Source organism: Tyto alba, unplaced genomic scaffold (genome assembly GCF_018691265.1).
Source record: "Tyto alba isolate M040663 unplaced genomic scaffold, T.alba_DEE_v4.0 Super-Scaffold_10, whole genome shotgun sequence".
In the NCBI taxonomy this organism is placed as follows: domain Eukaryota; kingdom Metazoa; phylum Chordata; class Aves; order Strigiformes; family Tytonidae; genus Tyto; species Tyto alba.
Genome location: NW_024881262.1, coordinates 28,796,460 through 28,817,393, shown reverse-complemented (window position 1 = coordinate 28,817,393; position 20,934 = coordinate 28,796,460). Strand labels below are relative to the sequence as shown.

At 56.6% G+C, this 20,934-nt stretch overlaps 1 protein-coding gene and 1 long non-coding RNA gene across 6 annotated transcripts in view; one reads left to right on the top strand and one right to left on the bottom strand.

Annotated features, from left to right (window-relative positions):
- IGF2BP2 (insulin like growth factor 2 mRNA binding protein 2) overlaps window positions 1-19,980 on the bottom strand; it is a 27,017-nt gene extending 7,037 nt beyond the window's left edge. Inside the window, exons 1-8 of one of the 5 annotated variants that reach the window (XM_042795805.1) lie at window positions 19,665-19,980; window positions 19,020-19,080; window positions 8,339-8,387; window positions 7,902-7,953; window positions 7,273-7,336; window positions 4,667-4,739; window positions 4,467-4,534; window positions 275-409 (exon numbers count right to left, since the gene is read on the bottom strand). In XM_042795805.1, the coding sequence (XP_042651739.1) occupies window positions 275-409; window positions 4,467-4,534; window positions 4,667-4,739; window positions 7,273-7,336; window positions 7,902-7,953; window positions 8,339-8,387; window positions 19,020-19,080; window positions 19,665-19,854 (692 nt within the window). In that variant the 5' untranslated portion in view covers window positions 19,855-19,980. Of the gene's footprint in view, window positions 1-274; window positions 410-4,466; window positions 4,740-7,272; window positions 7,337-7,901; window positions 7,954-8,338; window positions 8,388-19,019; window positions 19,081-19,664 lie in introns of all 5 variants that reach the window. The other 4 variants (XM_042795797.1, XM_042795792.1, XM_042795801.1 and 1 more) reach the window with 4 other exon arrangements.
- On the top strand, window positions 19,235-20,934 carry LOC122153708. The gene is made up of 2 exons (XR_006165582.1): window positions 19,235-19,315; window positions 20,570-20,934. It is a non-coding gene; the product is annotated as an uncharacterized LOC122153708 (long non-coding RNA).

The following is a 20,934-nucleotide window of genomic DNA, read 5'->3' as shown; positions in this document are numbered from 1 at the left end:
ATCTATATTTCATTGTGTTTTGTTCTCCAGGTTTGCCTACATGCTCGTTGGACCCACCTGAGCTTCTGGTCTCTACAGCACTGTCAACAACGCCATGGAGAAGTTATTAAGTTGTCAGTTACTAACTGAGCCATGGCTCTATCCTGAAACTCTGAATGCCAGCGGTTTCCTCAGGGGGTGGGGGGGTGACAGGAGATGGCTTCTTCTCCACCGATGGCTGAATTTACTTCCTTTCCACCAAACCTGCCCATTTTGCAGAGCCAGGGGCACTTACGATTTAGTTTCATCGGCCTCCTTCTGCATGATATCAAGGATCATGCGACACGCTTCAGAGCACCCCTCTGGTGTGGCATGGATGGTGATGGGCTTTTCAGCGGCACCGGCGTTCTCCTTCCGATGGATGTCAACCCTACGGCAAAACAACCAGCAGAGAGGAGCCCTCTGAGATGCGTCTGTGGTGTCGCACAAAGGCTTTGAGAGCGCGGGAGCTGAGCTTGCTATTCACAGAAAAGCTCGTTTGAACACCTGCTCAAGCTTTGGGTGAACCTGGGTCTCGCTGACGTACATCTACCGTCACCTGGTCTCATGCAAGCCCAGGTAGTGTTTGGCTTCAGCTGGTTTAGACCCAGATTTGAGCTACGTTCTCCTTTATGACCTGAGGTTTCCCTGGCAGCTGAGGGATGGCAATCAACGTCAAACGAAGCATCAAGAGTGGGCAGAACAAATCCTCAACTGGAAAAAAAGCCCCGAGAAACCTGCTCGGTCGTCTGTGGCCCCAGCCCCGCTCGGAGCAGGCGATGGGATCAGAGGTCTCCAGAGGTCCCTTCCGACCTCGGCCTCTCTCCGCCCAACACCCGAGGCTGTCCAGCCACCAGCGCCTGCCACGACCGCTGCGTGTCGCTCGGGACGGAGAGGCAACTTACCCGCGAGGCAGGGTTGGTCACGACACGGAGGCACACATCAACGACAACGCCTGTACTCACGCCCTTCCCACGGGAGACCAGAAAGCTCTCCCTTGCGCACCGGCAGGGCCCGTGCTCTACCTCCTCTGGTCCTCCCCTCAGCTCATGGCGGGGAGGAGGCACAGGCCTCCAGCTCGCTCCTCACTGCTCAACCGTACCTGGCAAAGGCCCTGAGAGAGAGGGAGAGAGGAGAGCAGGGTAGGAGACTCCTGCACGTCAACTGTGCATCTCGAAGAAGAGGGCTAAGCAACTTTCCCGTCTCCGCGTGAGTCTGCACGCGCTTCCCGCCGGAGGATGATGCCGCGCAGCCATCCTGCCATCGGGCACCCTGGCGTCCCTGCCACTGCTGCACCCAGGGCTGGGCTGGCCCAAATCTTCGGAGGAGGTGCAGTAGCGGCCACTCGGCCACACCGCCAAGGTCTTCAGCGCCCAGCTCCACCGCGGTGCCCTCTGCCCGCACCGGTTTCCGTACGAGGTTTCGATCGGGACTGGGATCGCTCGCGGGTGCCGCCGTGCACGCCAGGCCGAGGGCTGTGGTGCTGAGCCACCCCCAACCGGCACCACACCTGGATGCTACAGGGTCACGGCGGGTTAGCACGGGTCAGCTCTTCCAGGAGCCCGTGAACCAGCACGTAGGCACAAGGACGCTTCGTCTACGGATGGAGGGTGAGCAGCTGGGCGAACCTTCCTGAGACAAGGTAGAGGACCTACCCCGCCAGCTTCAAAAGTGACCCCCAGGCTTCTGAGCATTGAAGAGGGAACGAAGACAGAGTTTGATCCCCTTGGCAGGCTACACCTCTCCAGATCTCCTACAGCTTCAGCCAGAGCTGCTCGGGCAGGAGACTGGTCCTACTTGGACCGGGCAAAGAGGTGCTGGAGGCATCAGCACCGCCGAGCTCTCCCCGGGTTCTGGTTACATCTACAGCACACAGTGACCCAGCTGTGTGACACCTTCCAAGGCACTCCCAGCTGCGGAGCTCCGTCAGGTTGATGTGGAGGATTTGTTCCTTCAGAGGCAGCCCCCAGCAGGCACAGGGACACCCGCTGCCACCCCTTCTGCTGAGGAGAAGGCAAACACATCACCAAGCGCCGCAAAAAAGCCCGTGCTCCAGAGCGGTGTCGCCAACGTCACACCGGGTTGGCGCTCTCAGCCAGGTGGAGCCAACGAGAAGCCCCTGAATGCCCCCAAGCAACCCCCCCAGACAGGAGTCAGGCAGCTCCGTGAACCCATGAGCAGTTGAGGCCGGTGGAGATGGGACCCCGCAGATGAGCCTTTGTACTGAAGAAGGGCCGAGAGCCACGGACGGGCTGGACGGACGCACCGAAGAGCCGAGTACCCTGGACAAGCCCAAGGGAGGGACACAGGCCAGGCGCCTGGCTGACCTCCAACCCATCCCAAACCGGGATGTGCAGGCACGAGAGAAGACGAGGTGCCAGGAAAGGGCTGCTGTGTCCAGGCATGCTGCACCCTGAAGGGCTGGAGGGTGGAGGAGGGCTCTGGGCTTCCCAGCATGTCCCAGTGCTGCTGCTGCACAGCTCCATTCCAACAAGAGGATGGAGAAGGGGATCCTCAACCCCCTCACCTCAGCAGCGGCTGCCCAGGCCCCTGGGGTGCTGCAGGCTGGGGAGACGGGGGGGCAGATAACAACAGGGATGGTGGAACAGGGGCAGGGCAGGTTTGCCCACGGAGCAGCAGGAAAAACCTCCAAGACACCTTATGGAGTGGCTGGGTGGGGTGCTGGGAACACTTCAGAGAGCAGCAGCCACGAGGGACAGGCCTCCTGAGGCGGATGGTACGGTGTGCACGTAGGGTTATCCTGCCCCGTGGCTGCTTGGCAGCAATGGCCCTCTCCTCATCAAGTTACAAGGGCTGCAGTCACTGTGGAAGGTCGTCTGATGGGTTGGGCACTTGGTCTGGGCTCCTCCTCAACCAAGGAAGAAGATGGCACAACTCGGGGACGGTTTTGTCCCCTGGAGCTCAGGAGCATCTCCGGGCACGGCTGCGTGCAGAGACTAGGGGCGAAGTCCTGCGTGACCAGAGGAAGCCAGGACCCCCCTCAGCCCCAGGATCATCACACCGGCGGGCGAGGGTGGCCTGAGCAGGGACGGAGCCGCAGGCTGACACCCCAAACTGAAGGCAGAGGTCTCTCGGGACTGCCCGGGCCGGGGGGGCATGAGGGTGCCCCTTGCCCAAGGCCGGAGCGGAGGTGGTGGCCCGCCGTGGCACACGGCCTCCTCGGGCAGGTCAGGAGAGGCGAGGGCACGGAGCACGGCCTTCCTCCACAGCGCCAGCTCTTTGGGGCAGGCACGGGGAGCCAAGCCCCCGGGAGGGACAGCTCCGTGACAGAAACTGCCCCAGGCAGCAGCGTTTGCCCTCGGGGTTGGGAGAAACTGGCAGCCGGTACCTCCCACCTTCCTCACCAGGCTCCAGGCTTGCCAAGGGCAATCCTCCAGTCTCGGGTGGCAAGGACATAGCTACACCCATTGCTCAGCACACCAGGGGACTCACCTGGAGAAGAAGGGCTTGCGGCCAACTGGGACCAGCTCACGGCTACTAGGTGGCCACGCTTTAGGGCTAGCCGGGCTTGAAGGGCTCCTGTCCCTACACATCTGCCCCCTTTCCGTACAAAGCTCTTCCCGCAAACCCAGCGCTGGGGCTCGGCTCGCTCGGCTGCAGAACGGCACGTCTTCCTACCTCCTGCTCAAGCAGACGTGCTATTACCAAATAATTTGCCTCTAAAAGCTCCTCTGAGAACTAGGACGCCCTGGAGGATGTTCTGGTACAGGAGTCCTATATCCTGTGAGATCACCAGGTTCAGGATGATGAGCATGGGAGAAGACAGCTTTGGGTTAAACACAAACAAATCTGGGCAGGAACAAACCATGCAGGAAAACCATGCAGAAAATCAGAGGTGAAATCAATGTGAACATTGACAAGAGAAACATGGGAAACTTTGGCAAGACAGCTCCCCCCCTCCCCTTTTTTTTTTTTTTTTTTTTTTTTTCCCCCTTTCCCTCCCCCCCCTTAAAAATTAAAAATGCTAGATTGTAAAAAAAAAAAAGCTTCGGTTACTAAAAGCCCATCCTTCTCAAGGCAGTGGTCCCACGGTGCCCCTTCTCCCCCTACAACAGCTCTAGCCCATACCGGGTGCTGCGGGATGAACAAATCCCAAGGGCAAAGACCGCGTGGGCACCAGCCACTGTACCTAGGATTCCCCTCCAGCATTTTATCCCCCAACTTGCCGTTTCTCCCTAAAGCTGCTCTCGTGATTAGGCTTTAGAAACCCATTCCTTGCCTTTTGGAACGTGCATCCCCCTCTTGCCACACCCAGACCACCCTGGCCAGCAGGAAGTTTAGGACATGGGCTCTGCCACCAGCCCATGAAGGCTGCACCCCAAGAAAACAGCACTGGCTGGCACTCAAAAGCCCCAAGTGCACGGAGAACCCATGCCAGGGACCTACAGCACCCTACGGAAGGAAACAAAACCATTTGAGGTACTTACTTGGACTGGGTTTGCTTAGTAAGGTTCTTTATGGTCAAGCCCTCCTTTCCTATGATCGCACCAACAAACTGCGTGGGCACCAGCATCCGCAGTGGGAAATCGAGCTGTTTGGGCTGCGAGGAGCCCCCCGGGGAGGAGCCCCGCTCCCTGGAAGAGTGGCCCCCGCGGCGGGATCGCTGTGGGGGCGGAGGGGAGCTCACCTCTTCATCCGGGATGTAGGAAATCTTGAAGGAATAGTTCTCAAACTGGTGGTCGCTCAACTTCTCAATTGCTCTGCAAGGTAGGGAGATGCGGCGGGTGGTGATGGGCTCTCTGGGGACGGGCACCCCTCCAGCACCCCCAGCGCTTGCCCTTGTAGACCACGATGCCTCCCCAACCCTGCATCTTCCTCCCTCCCCTGTCTGGAGAAGGTGGCCACGGGAAGCCAGAGCCACCCACTTCCCCCTGTACGGAGCAAGCCCCATAGTGTGGCGGGACGATGTCCCCTCCCGTGTGGGTGATGCCAGGGTGGGCACACAGCTGGTCCCCCCCCCCCAGCAGAGGTGGGATGCCAACCTGGGGATCTGCCACTTCACCTGGCGAAAGCGCTGTCCAGAAGCTACCACACAGCCTGGGAAGGGTCTCACGGGCTTTTCGGACACGGAAAAGGTGACAGAGGGGCTCCGAGCAAGAGACACCGCTCCAAGGAGAAGGACGTGGCATGTGGTACCCCTCTACGGGGAACCCCAACTCCCCTTCCAGCTGGGTGAGGCTGGGGGTGCAGCACCTGGACTCTTTATCCCCCCAAGCCCCGCAGCAGCGGCGCGATGCTCAGCCACGCGAGGACTTCTGCGAGCGGTGATGGCTTCAGCCATACTTCTTCCCTCTTCCCACCACACCTCGCTCTGGCTGTTTATGGGCAGGCCTATGAAGGCACCACTGCAAGCAGCTCCTCGCCAGGCCTGAAGTTCCCATCCACTGAGGAGAGGTCTGCAGCTTCGCCGTCCCCTTCCAAAAGCAGCACGGCGCCCCACAGTCCGATTTCTCTGCCAAGGTCTTCCTCTCCCCTGTTCCTATCACAACAACGTGCTCTAAACCAAACACAAATACCCACGAACCACCCTGGCCTTTCCTCCCATCACTCACTTCTGTGTTGAGCTGCTCAGCACCACCTAAGATGGGTGTCAGTCTGGCTGGATACGACCGATCACAGCCATCTTCTCTTACCCTGAAGCCTCTTACCCCAAAGCATCAAGCATCCTTGTGTTGGTGAGACTCTTCCTTTCTTGCCACACATCCCAAGACACAGCAGCTCATGCCATGTTTATCTGTGGTCCGCAGCACCTTCCTCCGGCCAGCTGAGGCCGGAGTTTGCCCAGTATGGCCACCCCAGCAGGCACAAGCACTCTTCTCTGGCCTCCCGGACCAGCAGATCATTCTCCCCATCTCTGTCCTCCCAAGTCCAACCTTGTGATGGGTCAACTCAGATGGGAAGTTGCTGAAACGTCCATCAGCAAACGGACTCTGGCAAAGGCTCTTCCTTGCACGGGGTCTGCCTGGCTCTTGGTCACATTAAAAATACCCTGGCCATGAAGTATGACATGTGCACACTACTCACTCGTAGCTAACTTAGGGCTGATCTCTGCCACAGGGCTAAAGTCCCTACAAGCCTGTAACAAAGCGTTTTGCTTGAAACAGTCCTTGTACTTCTGAAATAACCCCTAATTTGTATTTTTTTTTTTTTTCCTCTGCTGGCTACGATAAACCTTTAAGCGTGTCTTCACACAGCCCTACTGCACTGATACACAGCCTCGGCGGGTTCTGCTATCCTTCTGAAGTTTTTCTTGATGGGTGGCATTTCTTTACGACTCCTCTGCACACCATGCAGGTGATTTACGCAGTGCTGCCCTCCCTCCCCTGCAGAAAGTAGCCACGGACCCCTTGGCTCCCTCCCACCTCCTCTAACCAGTTATTCATCCAAAAGCCCTCTCTCATCCACAGCAGAAGAACTTTTTGACAGCCTTTTAGAAGTCAACCAGCTGGTTTCTCTTGACTCGGGGAAGCAGGAGGTGACAGTCTCTGCGTATTTTGGTCTCCGACTTGAATCCTCCCCAGATGGCAGCGGGTGCTTACATCTCCCATCATCGCAGTGTTTCTTCACCATCTCTCCCACACGCCTTCACCACATTCCACCTCTTCAAGAGCTCAGGCTGGGTGGTTGGACTTGCAATTAATCCGGTGCATTCCCAGTTTAGGTCTGGACTTCCAACCTGGGAAGACGACTCCTGGATGACTCCAGACGTCTGCTTATCTGACCTGACCCTCAGCTTTCTAGAGTGCTTTCCTCCCTGAAGACAAGGCCACCGTGACCCTGCAGAGGACCTGGTAGGAAGGACAGTGTCCAAAGGGAATTGCAAGACGGCACACCTGGGAGCCCCCTGGGAACAAGCGGAGAAGGCAGAGGAGAAGCCAGGACAACCACAGGGCTGGTGGCCCCGAGCTGGTCCGGCTTGGGGGACCACAGGAAACCCCATCTCCCACGTGAGAGGAGAAGGCAGGAGACCGCCCAAGTAGTGGGATGAAGAGAAGACTGCTGACAGAAGACATGCGAGGTGACACAGCTCAAGATAAAACCAACATCTGCTTGCTGTATCTTGAGAAGATACACAGACAGCCCTTAAGGCACTTGAAGCTTACACTGTAAGAGCTTAGGAACAACCCAAGGAGGCTTAGAGAGAAGACAAGAAGCCTGGAAGATACCTGGGATTCCTCGGCAAAAGGTCGGGTGGCGTGAAAATATGGACAAAATGAAACAAAACCCACTCACACTTTTGCTTCTTCTTTAGTTGCATACGTTACGTTGACAACGGCTGTTTCTGTGTCTGTGTTGACTGGGGGAAAAGCAAGAGAAGGAGTGTTACGGCAGGGAGAGAGACCTCGTCACCACTCCCGGCCCCCCCCCCGCCCCCGTACACCCTGGAGGGGCTTGCAGGTGGGGATGAAGGGAAGGTAACGCCTGTCCCGTGGCGGATGGCCCCAGCCACTGCACAGGGATGTATTTTCCCCTGGCACAAGGATTGGGCTGGGCTGGCAAAGGACCAGAAGGTGCCAAGGCTGGATCCTGCCACCCTCGCCAAGGAGGATGCACAGCTGGACCATCACCAGTCCACCAGCGGACCCCAAACAACACTCAGCTAGTTTTTGCTTGCAGGGACAATGTTTTTTTTTTTTTTTAATTTGCCAGTGACCAGGAGAAGCTCTGGGGATGGAGGACTGATCTTACTGCCAGACGGGTGGCCCCACCTCTGCCAGCAGGGCTCGCGCCCGCAGGGAAAACCATTTTAGCCCAATATCAGTGACTGGGAAAACTAGGTTTCCACCCCACTTAGGTTTTGTCTGGTGTGGGCAGAGCGTTGGGGCTTTTGCACAGATGAGGCCCATGCTGGACCGTCTTACCTTGCTCTACGTTCTCCACCGTCCCATACTGAGCTAACAGCCCATCCAGCACCTGGGGGAGAGAGCAGCAAACAGGGCAGGTGAGGCGGGCAGGCAGGCAGGGAGCAGGCAGGCGAAGAGCCTGCTTCACCCCCAGACACCCTCCACAGAGCCAGAGTCACCCAACTGCCCTCACCCCCCTCCCCCCCCCCCCCCGCATCCCACCGCCCCAGTGATGCCCCGACTGCTCAAAGCCACCCCGCAGCTCCAGGACCCACGAGCAAGCAGGAAATGGAGACCAGTTCATGCTCCATCTCCTTCCTGGGCTTACTGGGAAGGCAAAAGGTGGCCCATGTGCAGACCACGTGCTCCAACAGCGGAGCTTGTGCTGCTCAGCACGACTGACGGAGGAGGAGGAGGAGATGAACGGGATGTTTTTAGGATCGTCCACTTCTTACCTCCCACTGCAGGTGGGGGGGGATGTTTCGGATCTGGATCTTCCTGCTCCTGCAAAGACAAAGCCCAGGGTTAGGGTCTGCAGGCACGCCGCAGCAGGAGGGCAGAGGCTTTGGGGGAGTCAGACGGCAGCTGGTGAGAGCTTGCCGACGCCTCCCGCTTGCCCACGCCGCGCTGGAGCAGCTCGTCCCCAGGGAAAGCCATTTCTCCCAGCCGGGCACCAGTCACCACCCGCCGGGGCTGAAGCTGCCTGGGGAACGCTCCCCTCCCCGTGGCTGGCAGTCGGGTTTCCAAGGAAACCTCCCGAAACGAGCCTCTGCAGGGTCAGGGCCGCACAGGCGCGCCTGGGACGCACGCACCCCCCTGACCGCACTGCCCCAGGCTGGCCAGGGACCGGGGGACAGGACCCCCCAGACCCACCACGGCCAACCACCCTTGAGGGCACGCTTTCCAAAAGCGCATCATGCCCACCACTTCCCAGCAACATGGGAACTGCTTTCCGTGCGGAAACCTAAATACGTCTCCTCAGGGGCCTGCCCTTAGAGATGGCCAACACACCCAGCCTTGCCTTCTTGCACTCCCAACCTCGCCAGCACGGATGCACGGGAAGCGGTGCCAAGGCTTCCCAAGGGGTAACGGCCACCAAAAGCCTCCCCAGCCTGGCTGCATGAAGACATGCTTGGGCGGCGGGGAGTTTTGAGGCACCCAAGCCCACGGAGGACCCAGCCAAGCCAGGAACTCGTCCTTGGTCTACCCAGATCAGCATTCGCACTCCTGCTCATAGTCAATCAGCTCTGACCAAAGCAAGCGTCCCGTGTCCTCACCTGGTCCAGCTCTAACGCTCTCATCAGAGAAGAGCTGGGCCACCTCTCCCAACATCAGGGAGGAGTTTTCGGACACAGCCACCCCACGCATGCACACACAGCTGGATTTTTGGAGACGATGGGGAGCTGGAAGCTGGTTTTACAAAGCTTTGCCCTTCCCTGGGATGAGCTCAAGGAAGATGCTTGGAAGGACCGGTACCACCAGTCTGAACGCTACACGGGGACGTGCAGGCTGCCACCAGCAGCCTCAGCTGACGGCCAAGCAACACCCGAGGGCTTTGGGCCAAATCCCACAGGCCAAGCCCTGAAGGAAGAAGCAGGAGGAGCTCTGCTCGCTCGCAAACCATCAACACCCAGCACCCCGATTCCACCAGTTGTCTTCAACAGCTGGAAAACCGAGACCTTCAAACCGTGGCCCAGGCAGTGAGGCTGGTCCCTGCACTCGCTGCTCATTGCGCAGCTGCACCCCGAGCCTCTGCAAATAATTTTGGCAGATAAAGAGTTTCTCAGGTAGTTTGGGGCCAGGGACGGGGGGGAACGTGGGGCGCATCGAGAACCAGAAGGCTGGCTTTCATGCAGACCCAAAGCAGCCAGGGGTGGGGAGAGCCGTGCACCAGGCACGATCCTTCTGCCTCTACAGTGGCAGCATGCCCTGCTTGCTCCTGATTTAGTTGTGCAGGACGACCAGAGCCCTGTGATGGACAGTCACCTGCCTTGTGGAACGTGGATTTGGGGTGCAGCACGAGCAACATGACTATAAGGATGCTGGCGAATACGTGCAGCAATCTGGGGCGTCCACCCCCCACACAGCAGATAAAATGCAGGCTCCAAGCGAGAGAGGGACAGCAGGGAAAGGATGTTTCATGAGATGAGGGCTGCGAGGGCAAGACAAAACCCACAGCTTGTCCCACGAGAAGGACCCGAGTCAGGCAAAGCAGCTGAAACCACCGAGGAGCCTCGGATCTCATAGTGCTGCTCAAACAGGTACGGCCAGCGGTGCAGTCAGCAATGGGCAACAAGCCCTGTGCTTGCATCCCACCGAGGAGGTGTGCTCAGTAAAACCCTGCGTGGGTTTCGACAGACGGCCTCCCCAGGCCAGCCCCTGCCGGATCCTGCTCTGGACAGCCATCCCTGCTGAACGGTCACCTCCACCACAGCCAAGGACCCTGCCTGGTCCACAACCTGCCCCCCCCTCCTTGCTGTGTGTCTCTGCAGAGATGGCTCTGCCCGCCGAAAGAAATCGGTCGCTGCTCCTGTCCTCAGCTGCCACCAGGGATTTCAAGGTTGGGCATGCAGCTGTAAGATCCCTGCGAGGCAAGGACCAAGATTCATCCCATCCCATCCCACCCAGGCCCACCCCACGCAATCCCCAAGCCGTCCCCACCCCACGCAGGCAGTAAGGAGGACCTGGCCCAAGGGGGACCACAGCAACGACGATCCTACATTACTCACCAACAGCCTAAATCCTTCTCCTGAGCCTGGTTTGCCCCAGCAAATCCCAGCCCGAGTGCCAGCGAGTCTCAAACCATCGGCACCTGAAAGCTTTCCAGGGAGTTGCCCTTCTCAGCTCCAAAAGTCCAAGCGAAGCCCAGGACCGGCCTCTCCCTGCTGGCAGAGAGAGCCTGACGTGCTGCCCAGTTATTTCTACCACCTTCCAGCCCCAAAACAGAAAGGGTGGCACCTTCGCCTGCCTTATCCCAAGACGCCACCGCTCAGCTGCAAGCCAAAAGCATTGCTGCAACCATCCTCCTCCTCACCCACGGGATGCCAGAGGCTGGACCACGGAGAGGCCACTCTCCTTTTGGGGTTCATTTTGCTCGGCCTGCTTCGTCACCGAAGCCCAGCAGCCCAGGGGACGCGGGACGTTCTGAATCAGCTCATCCAAACGAAACCAGCACAGCGGCTGGACGCGGTCCCCTTGCCACGGTGCCGGCGGCAACTCTGGAAAAGCTTCTGCCTCGAGTTGAACTCCACCGGGGCCACTGTCCCCCTGCACCTCCGCTCACGGAGATGCCGGGGCAGCCCTGGTGCCCCGGGGTGCTGCCTCACCCCCTCCACGCCCCTCGCCCGCCTCCTGAGACACCCAAAGAGAAGGACCACGGCAAGCTGCCACGTAATGCCACTCCCCAACAGGACGCTACAGCATATTCCCACTTCTGAGCTGATGCAGAGATACCCAAATGGTCCTCGAGGCTTCACCCCCATCACCTGGCAGGTCTCCCAGCAGCTCATTAGCACCACTCGGCATTTAAAATGAGGTTACTATTCCTACTGGGTGTATTTTTTTTATAGCTCTTATAATTCCCCGCCTGGTTGAAGCAGTGCTGGACCCCGTGTGGTCATCGCTGACGGAGCGATGGATGCACATCCCAGTCATGAGGGTCAGATGTGCTGTTCCCAAGGCTGGGGCACGGACCACGCGTGGTCCTTGCAGGACAGGGCAGCAGAGCTCAAGGCCACCCTCCTCTAACACCGCTCCTTTGGGGCAGGAACCCCCTTTATTTTCATTTTCATCACTCTTCCCAAAACCTGGGAGACGGGGGACTGATCTCAGTGCACGCACACAAATGTGGGCGCAGGACTTGGGTGACGAAGGCAGCAGCCACATTTCACCCAACCTGTTTTGCAGCGGGCTGGTAGGAATTTTTTATATTTAAAAAAAAAAAAAAAATCATAATAACCAGTAACTACAGGCACACAGTTTGTGGAAAAATACTTAAATGCGTGGTGCAGCTAGCCCTGCCATAGCGAGCTGTCCTTAAATAACCCCAGAGCTGTATCTTTCTGCATCCCCCCCCTGCTCTTCCCTACCTGCATGTACCCACCAGCCATCTCAGTGCCCGGCCCAGGACAAAATCCCCCGTGGCAACTGAGCATCAGCTTCAAGTGCTAAAGAAACCAGATTTACATAGGTTCACCTGTTTTTTTTTTTTCCCTTCTAAATTCACCCCAAAACGGTCCTGCTCACTAGCAGCTATTTTGGCACGAGGAATAAACATCTCCTCCCCTCCATCTCCTCCACACGCAGGACGAAGGAGCCAGCTCTCTAAGCAAGCGAGACTGTAAACTGGGTTCACGGAATAATCCACGACGGAGCTGTGCTGTATTTCATGCATATGTTAGACCAAAACTGCGAGGTCGACGTCACAACCCTGAGGGGAAAAGGGATGGAAACCCCACGGCCACCCGCCCCCCGCCAGCGCCACCGGCTGACGCCCACGAACAAGAGCTACACGTGCCCGTGTGCCAGGTATCTGTACTTGCTGAAATCAAGCAATAAAACAGAAGATGCCTTAAAACTTGTGGTTTATTCCCCAGAACCGGGTGGATTGGGTTTTTTTTTTGGCACATCTCTCCCCTTTCCAGCAGCCCAGGTGAGAAGCAGCACTCGCACGGCTTCGTGGCTACCCCGGCTTGTAGCTCCCAGAGAAATAACAGGTAACGGCCACCCCCGAAATTCAAGGACACAGAGGAAGAAGAATAAAGAGGAGATGAAGTTGTGAAAGGAAAACAAGCTGCCAGACCCCCTGCCCAACCTCCATTAGCCCTCCCTGCGTCCGCCCATCAGGCTGCAGCGCCGTGGACCACCCACTGTCCCCACCGTCCCCTGGTCTCCTGCTCCAGAGGGGCTTCACCTCCCACAAGCATTTGGGGACCAGAAACTCTGTTTCAGTCAGCTGGCTTGAATAGAAGTCCTACAATGGTATGTAAGGGATGGCTTCTCCACTCTTTGCTCTAAAAAATGAGGATTTTTTTTTTTTCTTCCTTAGTCGAGCTTTGTAGTATCTTACTATAATAAAGCCACTTTCCACCTCTGATCAGTACCGAGGGCAGAGAACACACTGTCTGGCAGCTCCTGCTTTCAATAAAAATCAGTTTTCAAGGGAACTGGGGAAAAAAAACAGAGAGAAAACGTACTGGAAACCAACCATCGCCCTGGCGGCACTCCTGCTTTATGAATATTTGTCCTAGGCAAGAAAATATCTGCAGAAAATGATGCTTATCGTCAGGTAGGGACCAAACTTAGCCCCACCTGAATTTTTCAGACCCAGCAGCTCAGAGCCCAAGACAGACACGATCCCCTATTCAGGCAGGGAAGAAAGTGCCTGTTGGGTTTGTGTCCCTTTATTATATATATATATTTTTTTTTTTTCAGTCTATCGGGGTCATCCTTGACAAGTTTTGCTCTCGCCCAACCCAATCCAGCAGCAGATCTTAACAAGCAACAGCTCCGTCAGCGCTGGGCGGGATAAGCATTAAAGAGCTGCCCCAGTTTCAACCAGTTGCCAAGAGCATCGCGGATGCATCTGCTCCAGTTCCCCTCCCAGCCTGGGGGCTTTGCCTTGACGCTCTTAAGGAATTAAAATCCGTTCACGTTAAAGCCCTGTCCTCTTCCGCAGGACGAGCAACCTGCCGAGCGATGGAGCGGGGTGGGGGACGGCAAGGACAGCACGTGATTGATACATCCCCGTGAGCTGGGGATGTATTAACAATAGGGATGAATGGGAAACAACGTCCCATCTGTCACAGCTTTTCAAGATTAAGGGGGGGGGGGGGGGGGGGGGGGGGGGGGGGGGGGGGGGGGGGGGGAGAAATAATAATAAAAAAAAAAGGCGGGGAGGGGAGGGGGGGAAGAAAAAGAGTAGGGGAAAAAAGAAGAAAAAATAGGAGGAAAAAAAAAGGAAGAAAAAAGAAAATGAAAGAGCGGGCAGGAAAAAAAAAAATAAAGCCACCCCCTGCATGAGGCTGGAGGGGAAAACCAAGCCCTGTGCAGGAGCAGGGCTGCCAGCCCGGCACGCTGCGAGCCCCCCGGCTGCTGCGAGGGGCAGCCGGCCGTGCCGCGCTCCCGTCCTCCGGCACCCAAAGCCACCCCACCGCCCCCCCCCAGCCCCGGCACCCGCCTCTCCCCCGGGGACGGCCCACGGACAGCGCGTGGGGGTAGGCAGGGCACCAACGCGGAGCCCAGCGGGGCAAGTTCACACCGCTGGAGGAACTATAAACTAGCAAAAATAGTAAGCAATTAATGATAAATATTCATGTATTATTTGCCTTTCGGCTTTGGTCTCTGCCCAGTGCCTTCAAACCCAGGCAGGCTTCAGGGTGGTGCCAAGAAGCATCCTGGTGTGCTACGGCGTGGCCTCCGTCACCCCCCGGCATCCTCCGCACCCACACACTGTCCTGCACCCCCGACGTCACCCCGCTCCCACCCCCGACATCACCCCGCTCCCAATGTCACCCCACTCCCACCCCCGACGTCACCCCGCTCCCATCCCCGACGTCACCCCGCTCCCATCCCCGGCGTCACCCCACTCCCACCCCCGACGTCACCCCGCTCCCAATGTCACCCCGCTCCCACCCCCGACGTCACCCCGCTCCCACCCCCGACGTCACCCCGCTCCCATCCCCAGCGTCACCCCGCTCCCACCCCCGACGTCACCCCGCTCCCAATGTCACCCCCGCTCCCACCCCCGACGTCACCCCGCTCCCACCCCCGACGTCACCCCGCTCCCACCCCCGACGTCACCCCGCTCCCATCCCCGGCGTCACCCCGCTCCCATCCCCGGCGTCACCCCGCTCCCAATGTCACCCCGCTCCCACCGACGTCACCCCGCTCCCATCCCCGATGTCACCCCACTCCCACCCCTGACATCACCCCACTCCCACCCCTGACATCACCCCACTCCCATCCCCGCATCCCAGCGGGCGGCGAAGCGCCCAGCGAAAAAACAGCTAAAGAAAAACAAACCAACTCAAATGCCCCCAGCTCCCAGCTTATCCGCGCCCAAAAATAGATCGAGTAAAAGGAGCGACGGTGTCACACCCAGATATAACGAGCACCGGAGCCCGTCGAGGAAAGGTTCAGCCCCAAAGGGGTTTCTAGTGGCCAAATCCACAGGGAACAGCATCCGAGACCTACGGGCACCCAGTGGGCAGCCGGAGGGGGTTTCCCCACGCCCGAGGCAATCAGCATCACCCTGGCAACGTCACATTTATATGTATATATATATTTTTTTAAATTATCTTTAAAAATATATATAAACATATGTTTTGTATATTTGATATACATACATTTTATATATATATTTTAATATATCTATTTTAAGTATCTTGTTATATAAATATACATATAAAGTATCTTGTATATATCTTTCATGTATATATAAATAAAGGATACTAAATACTTCAAATACTAGAAGATACATTCTTAATTCACATACGTATAAAAAAATACCAAAAGATATTAAATAACTATTTAAAACCCAGACTAGGCCTGAGAGCAGCCCCACTTTTAGCACTCGGAATTCAATTGTCAATACAGCGCAACTCAACATATACCACACACAAGAAAATCTCCAGCAAGTTTAATGCTTTTAGCGAAGCAAAGCAAACTCTCCCTATGCTGTGGCCAGAGGGGAGAGAAAAAAAAAAAAAAAAAAAAAATCTCTTCTTGCTCTTTAGGTTTCCTCTGATTTCTTCAAAATTAGAGATGTTCTTTAAATTAGAGATATTAGAACTGGAGAGCCATGGGAGTGTTTTTTCTGCTCCTCGTCTGTATTTATAGACGCGCGCGCAAATAGGTGCTGGTGGCTTTTCCTGGCAAAGCAACTGGTTTGCACGAGGGTTTCCTCTGCCCTAATTAAGCATCTCATTGACGACAAGTAATTAAGAATAAGGAAAGAAAAGATGGGCTGCCCATGGGGAGACAAAATGGCTTGTACGTTTATCCCGAGCCTTAACGTCACGGGCATTTTGGGATTAAAAACAAGGGGGTGGGGATAAATAAATAAAGCCAAAATACGCGGAAACGAGAATTGAATTGATGCTCAAGAGAGGAAACTTATTTAAGGATAATTTCTTTTGAAATAGGAGAAGATCCTGCAGATCCCATCAAATCACCTCCAGCAAAGCTGCTCAAGCAGGCATTTTCACCGCTCCCCCTCCAGTGACCTCCGACTGGGGCAAAACCACCCAAGTTTTGCCATTTACTAGAATGGTAACATATTTCTAATGTTTTGGGGTTTTTTTTTGTTATTTTTTAAAAATAGTAATTAATTTCTAGCCTCCCCCTTCGTGCTGTTCAGATGTCCCTCGTGCTTTTATTTCTCATAGCTGAAAACGATGGCAGAAGCAGAAATTACAAGGCATCCTTGCCATTGGGAACCCAAAAAATTTCACTGGCTTGGAAATGTTAAATGGTGCTTCACTACATCCCCGCTGCTTATTAAAATCTTCCTTTTTATCCAACCTTTGTAGAAAAGTCAGCATTGGGGTGACAGAGTTTTACTTTCCAAATTTCACAACCAATCTTTTTTTTTTTTTTTTTTTTTTTTTTTCATATCTTTCTTTCCCATTAACAGGATTTACAAAGATTTCAGGAAGGTACAACCTATCTTTAAGGGGAAAGATGCTGTTGCTTGGACGCAAAACACTCTTGAAGGGGGACTGCATCGCCCCGCTTGAGGCAAATAAAAGTATTCCCTGCTTCTGCTGAATTTAAAAATCAATTCTAAAATTAATTTAAATTTTTAAATTGTTGATTAAAACAGGGAGTGGTGTTTTTTTTTTTTTTTTCTTTAATTCCCCAAGGCGCAATACAGCATATACAAGGGGAGAAAAAAAAAAAAAAAAAAAAGACAAACACCCAAAAACAATCGAGACACTGTTGGCTCCTTCCTATAGGAGCCCAAACCATTCGCACGGCAGCAGCAAACCGGCTGATTTTTAACTCGCGCGAGGCAGGTCGGCGGAGCGGGGGGCAGGATCCGCGCTCCTTCCCAACGCCATCACATTTAATTTGTGCCTTCGGAGAAACAGAAACAACCCCCTGCCAGCAACTCCCGGCGGCACCTCGAGGAAATCCCTTCCCCTACCGCCGGCGGCGAGGTGTCGGGGGCGTTTTCCAGCCCATTTCTTACCGAACTATATTGAAACGTGTATAAATACCTTGGTAAAATATATCTGTACTGGATTTAGTTATACAAATAAAGCACTCCAGGTGAAGGCGGGCACGGAGGGGAAGCGCCGGGCATCGGCACCTCCTGGTTTCCATCCCCGTGACGCAGAAATCCAGGGGAAGGAGAGCCAAGAGGGGCTCGGGTTCCCCAAACCCAATTAAAACACAAACTCGTGTAAATAACTGGGGGATTTTACCATTTGAGCCCCCTTGAAATCCCAGCGCCTCTCCGGGACTCGATTGCAACTACAAAAATTGGATTTCCTACAAATTTAAAGGGGGGGGGGGGGGGGGGGGGGAAAGAACTAAAACATGACCACGTGAGGCTCTGTTCCCTGCCAAAAAAATCACATTATAAAAATAAATTCTATAATCTACTGAGGCAAAGTCACGGCCCCCCTAACTGGATGTATTAATAAAGCAGAATATATTTTTTTAGCTGTGAAAAAAAGGTATCAGCTTCAATTAGATCTCAATAATCTGAAGAAACTTGGGAGCCGAGCTGGAATAGAAAACTCGGAGCCAGCTGAAAACAGACCGATGCAAAATAAATCAGCATTTATTTCTGAGCTGTTTGAATGTCTTTTCTCTGGTAAAACTCAGAAGGAAAAGTAGCAGTACCCCAGCCTAAGGGGGAATTTAGGTAAGGATAAATTCCTTGTTTACATCTCCTTCGGACACGGTAAAGGTCGAGTCTCGGGTCCAAACTATCTTCCCAAACTCCCCATGTTTGGGTCCATCACTCTTAAAAAAAAAAAAGTCATCGGCGGAACAGCCTAAGGCTGCTGCAGAGATCTAGCTTAGAAATATTACAGCTGGGATTTTTTTTTTTCCCTTGTTTTTGAAGATTTTTTTTTTAAGGTAAGAGAAGGTGTGATCCCTGCCGAAGAAGAAATCCCGCTGCAGCACACGTGATGCCGGGCACGAGCCGCTCCCCCATCGATCCTCAATTACACAACAGCATCTCCCCCCCGCACCGCTTGCCCCATAATTTCAAAATTAATACTCCAACATCAACCCCGGGCCAAACCTCCACGCCAAGCAGCAGCAAATTATCCGACAGGACCATCCGATGGGTTGGGGTTTTTTTTTTTTTTTTTCCGCCGCACGGACCTTTTATCCCGACACATGTTGAGGGGGAAAAAAAAAAAAACAAAAAACCAAATCTTGCGACGAGGCAGCTACGCAACACGGTCCCGGGTTTTATTTTCTCTATTAAACGCGCGTGTCCCTGGCCGGCCTGGGCGCTCCCCTACACCTGATTAAAATAAGAGGGCGCACTTCGACGCAATATATAAAAGCGTTGAGTTTTTGGATCCTCTGGCAGTAAAAAGGGGGAAAGAGGCTTTCGGAAAGAGCAAATTACTTATTAAAAACAATATCCTCTGACGGCGCAGGCAGCCCCACTGCTGTGCGTGACCTCCCTCGGTGTAACTCCCAGCCCCCGCCCCCCCCAGGAGAAAGTGGGGGGAAAAAAGGCTTCCCCCCTCTCCAAAAAAACAAAAAAAAAAAAACAAAAAAAAAAAGGGAAAAAAAGGAAGAAAAAAAAAAAAAAAGCAGCTGTTTTTCACTGGCACCGGCGGGGAGCGGCCGCCCAGCGCCCGCCGCGGCCCCGCAGCGTGGGGTGGGGGGGGGTGTGGGGGGGGAAGCACGGCCCCGCTACCACCCGCGCTCGAGCCCCCCGTGGGAGTGGATGCCGGCCCGTGGGAGCGCTGCCGTGGGCCGGGAGCTCCTTTCCCCCGCCTCCGCTTTCCGGAGCGAAAGTAAAACCCGGCGGGGCTCCCCGCCTTGCCACCCCAAACCCCCCGTTCCCCCCCCCCCCCCGAACTCCCGGAGCTTCCCCGGTGGGATGGCGGCGGGGGGGGGGGGGCGGTTGTGTGTGTGATGGCGGGGGGGGGGGGTTACCTGAGCTTTTTGGGCACGGAATAATCCACCTCCATCACTTTGCCGTGCAGCTCCACTTTCCCTGCGGAGAGAGCGGGGCGCTCAGCATCACCCCGGGGCAGGGCCCCCCCCCCCCAACCTCCTCGCTTTCCCGGTGTTCCCCCCCCACCTCGCTCCATCCCAAACCACCCCCCCGGCCCCCGGCCCGCCCGCCCCCCCCCCGGCCTGCCCGTACCCGCCCTGCCCGGGCTCTGCCTGCGCCTCCCGGCCGCCGGCACCCAACCGCCCCTTCGGCCGCCCTTTGCTCCGCGCCCCCGGTGAGTTGGGGCAGGGCACCTCGTAAAATGGTTCCCGAGGGGGAGCGGGTGCCGGGGGGGCGGTGGGTATTGGGGCTCCGCGCCCGGTCGCCTCTTAATAAAATCGAAGAAAAAAATCAGCGAAAAATACCCGAGGTTGGAAAGAGCCGGGGCGGCCGCGGGAAGGAGGCGGGGGGGGGGGGGGGGGGGGGGAGAAACGGGGACCGGCGGGGATGCCCGGGGAGGGGGGTCAGAGGGATGGGGGAACCCCGGCGGAGGGGGGATTGAGGGGGGGGGGCGAGGGTGCCGGTTGAGGTTGGAGGGAAGGGGGGGGGGGGGGGGGGGGGGGGTGTCGCTGCGCCTGGCTTACCCGAGAGGGTCTCGATAGCCCGGATGGCCCAATTTTGGTCCGGGTAATCCACGAAGGCGTAGCCCGACTTGAGCAGGACCTGGCCGGCCAGGGGCAGCTTCCTCTCCCCGAAAAGCTGCTTGAGGTCGTCGGCGGTGACGGCGGGGCTGAGGTTCCCGATGTACAGCTTGTTCATCCTCCGTCGCTTCATGGGGAGCCCCCCCCCACACACCCTCCCCACCCCACCACCCCCCCCCCACCCCCCCCACCCCCCCCAACCCCGGGCTTCTCCCCGCCCCTCGGCGGCCGGTAGAGACGCGGGGACGGGAGGGTACGGCCCTGCCCCGGCCCCAGCCCCGGCCCCAGCCCCAGCCCCAGCCCCGCAGCAGCCTGCAAGCTCGGCGGGCGGAGCCGAGCCGAGCCGAGCCCAACCCGCCGCCCCCGCCCGGCCCCGGGGCCGCCCCGTCGGGTCGCGGCGCTTCGGGAACCGGGGGAGCCCCGAGCCCCCCCCCCCCCCCCCCCGCCGGGGTGTCTCCACCTCGGGGCGGGGGAACGACACGCCGGCGGCCGGAGCCAGCTCCCCTTCCCCTGGAGGTGCGTGGGGTCGCCTTGCCCGGGGAGAAGCGGCTTCCAGAGGGGGCCCGCAGAACCCCCCCCCCCCCCCCCCCCGGGAGCGGGGACCCCCCCCAGTTTCAGGTCGCGGTGGGTCTGGAGGAGGTGCCTGCAGCACCCTCCCTGCCTGCGCACCTCTGCCCTTCGCTGGCAGGTCGCGCCCTGTCCTCGCTCAAAACCACTTGAGGAGTTCCTTCACGGAGTCTCGCTCAGGAACCAAGCAAAAAAAAAAAAAAAAAAAGAAAAAAAAAAAAGAAAATAAATGAAAAAAAAAATATCAGTAAATAAATACGTTAAACGCGCTTTTTTTTCAGAAAGCACAAATGTGCCAACCTGCCCCGCCCGAGGTCGGAGCAGCCGTCGCTACGTGCGAGCCCAGCGCCCCAAAAGCTTCAAGAACCGTCGAGCTGGTGCTCTGACCCCCCCAGCGCTGAGTTTTGCGTGTTCTCAGCTGGGGGGGGAGCCGGCCGCTGCAGCCTCTGGGGCATGCGGCTCTCGGGGGCTCCGCTGAAGGATGTCCCCGAGTGGCCAAGGGTCGGGGTCACGACCTGCCTCGCCCGCTCAGGGCTGGACGCTGCAGGTTAAAGGACTTTTTTTCTCTCACTTATTGAGAATATGAAGCCAAATCTTTGCGGAAGTGCATCCAGGCCGTGACCGGAGATTAAAATAAGGTGCAGAA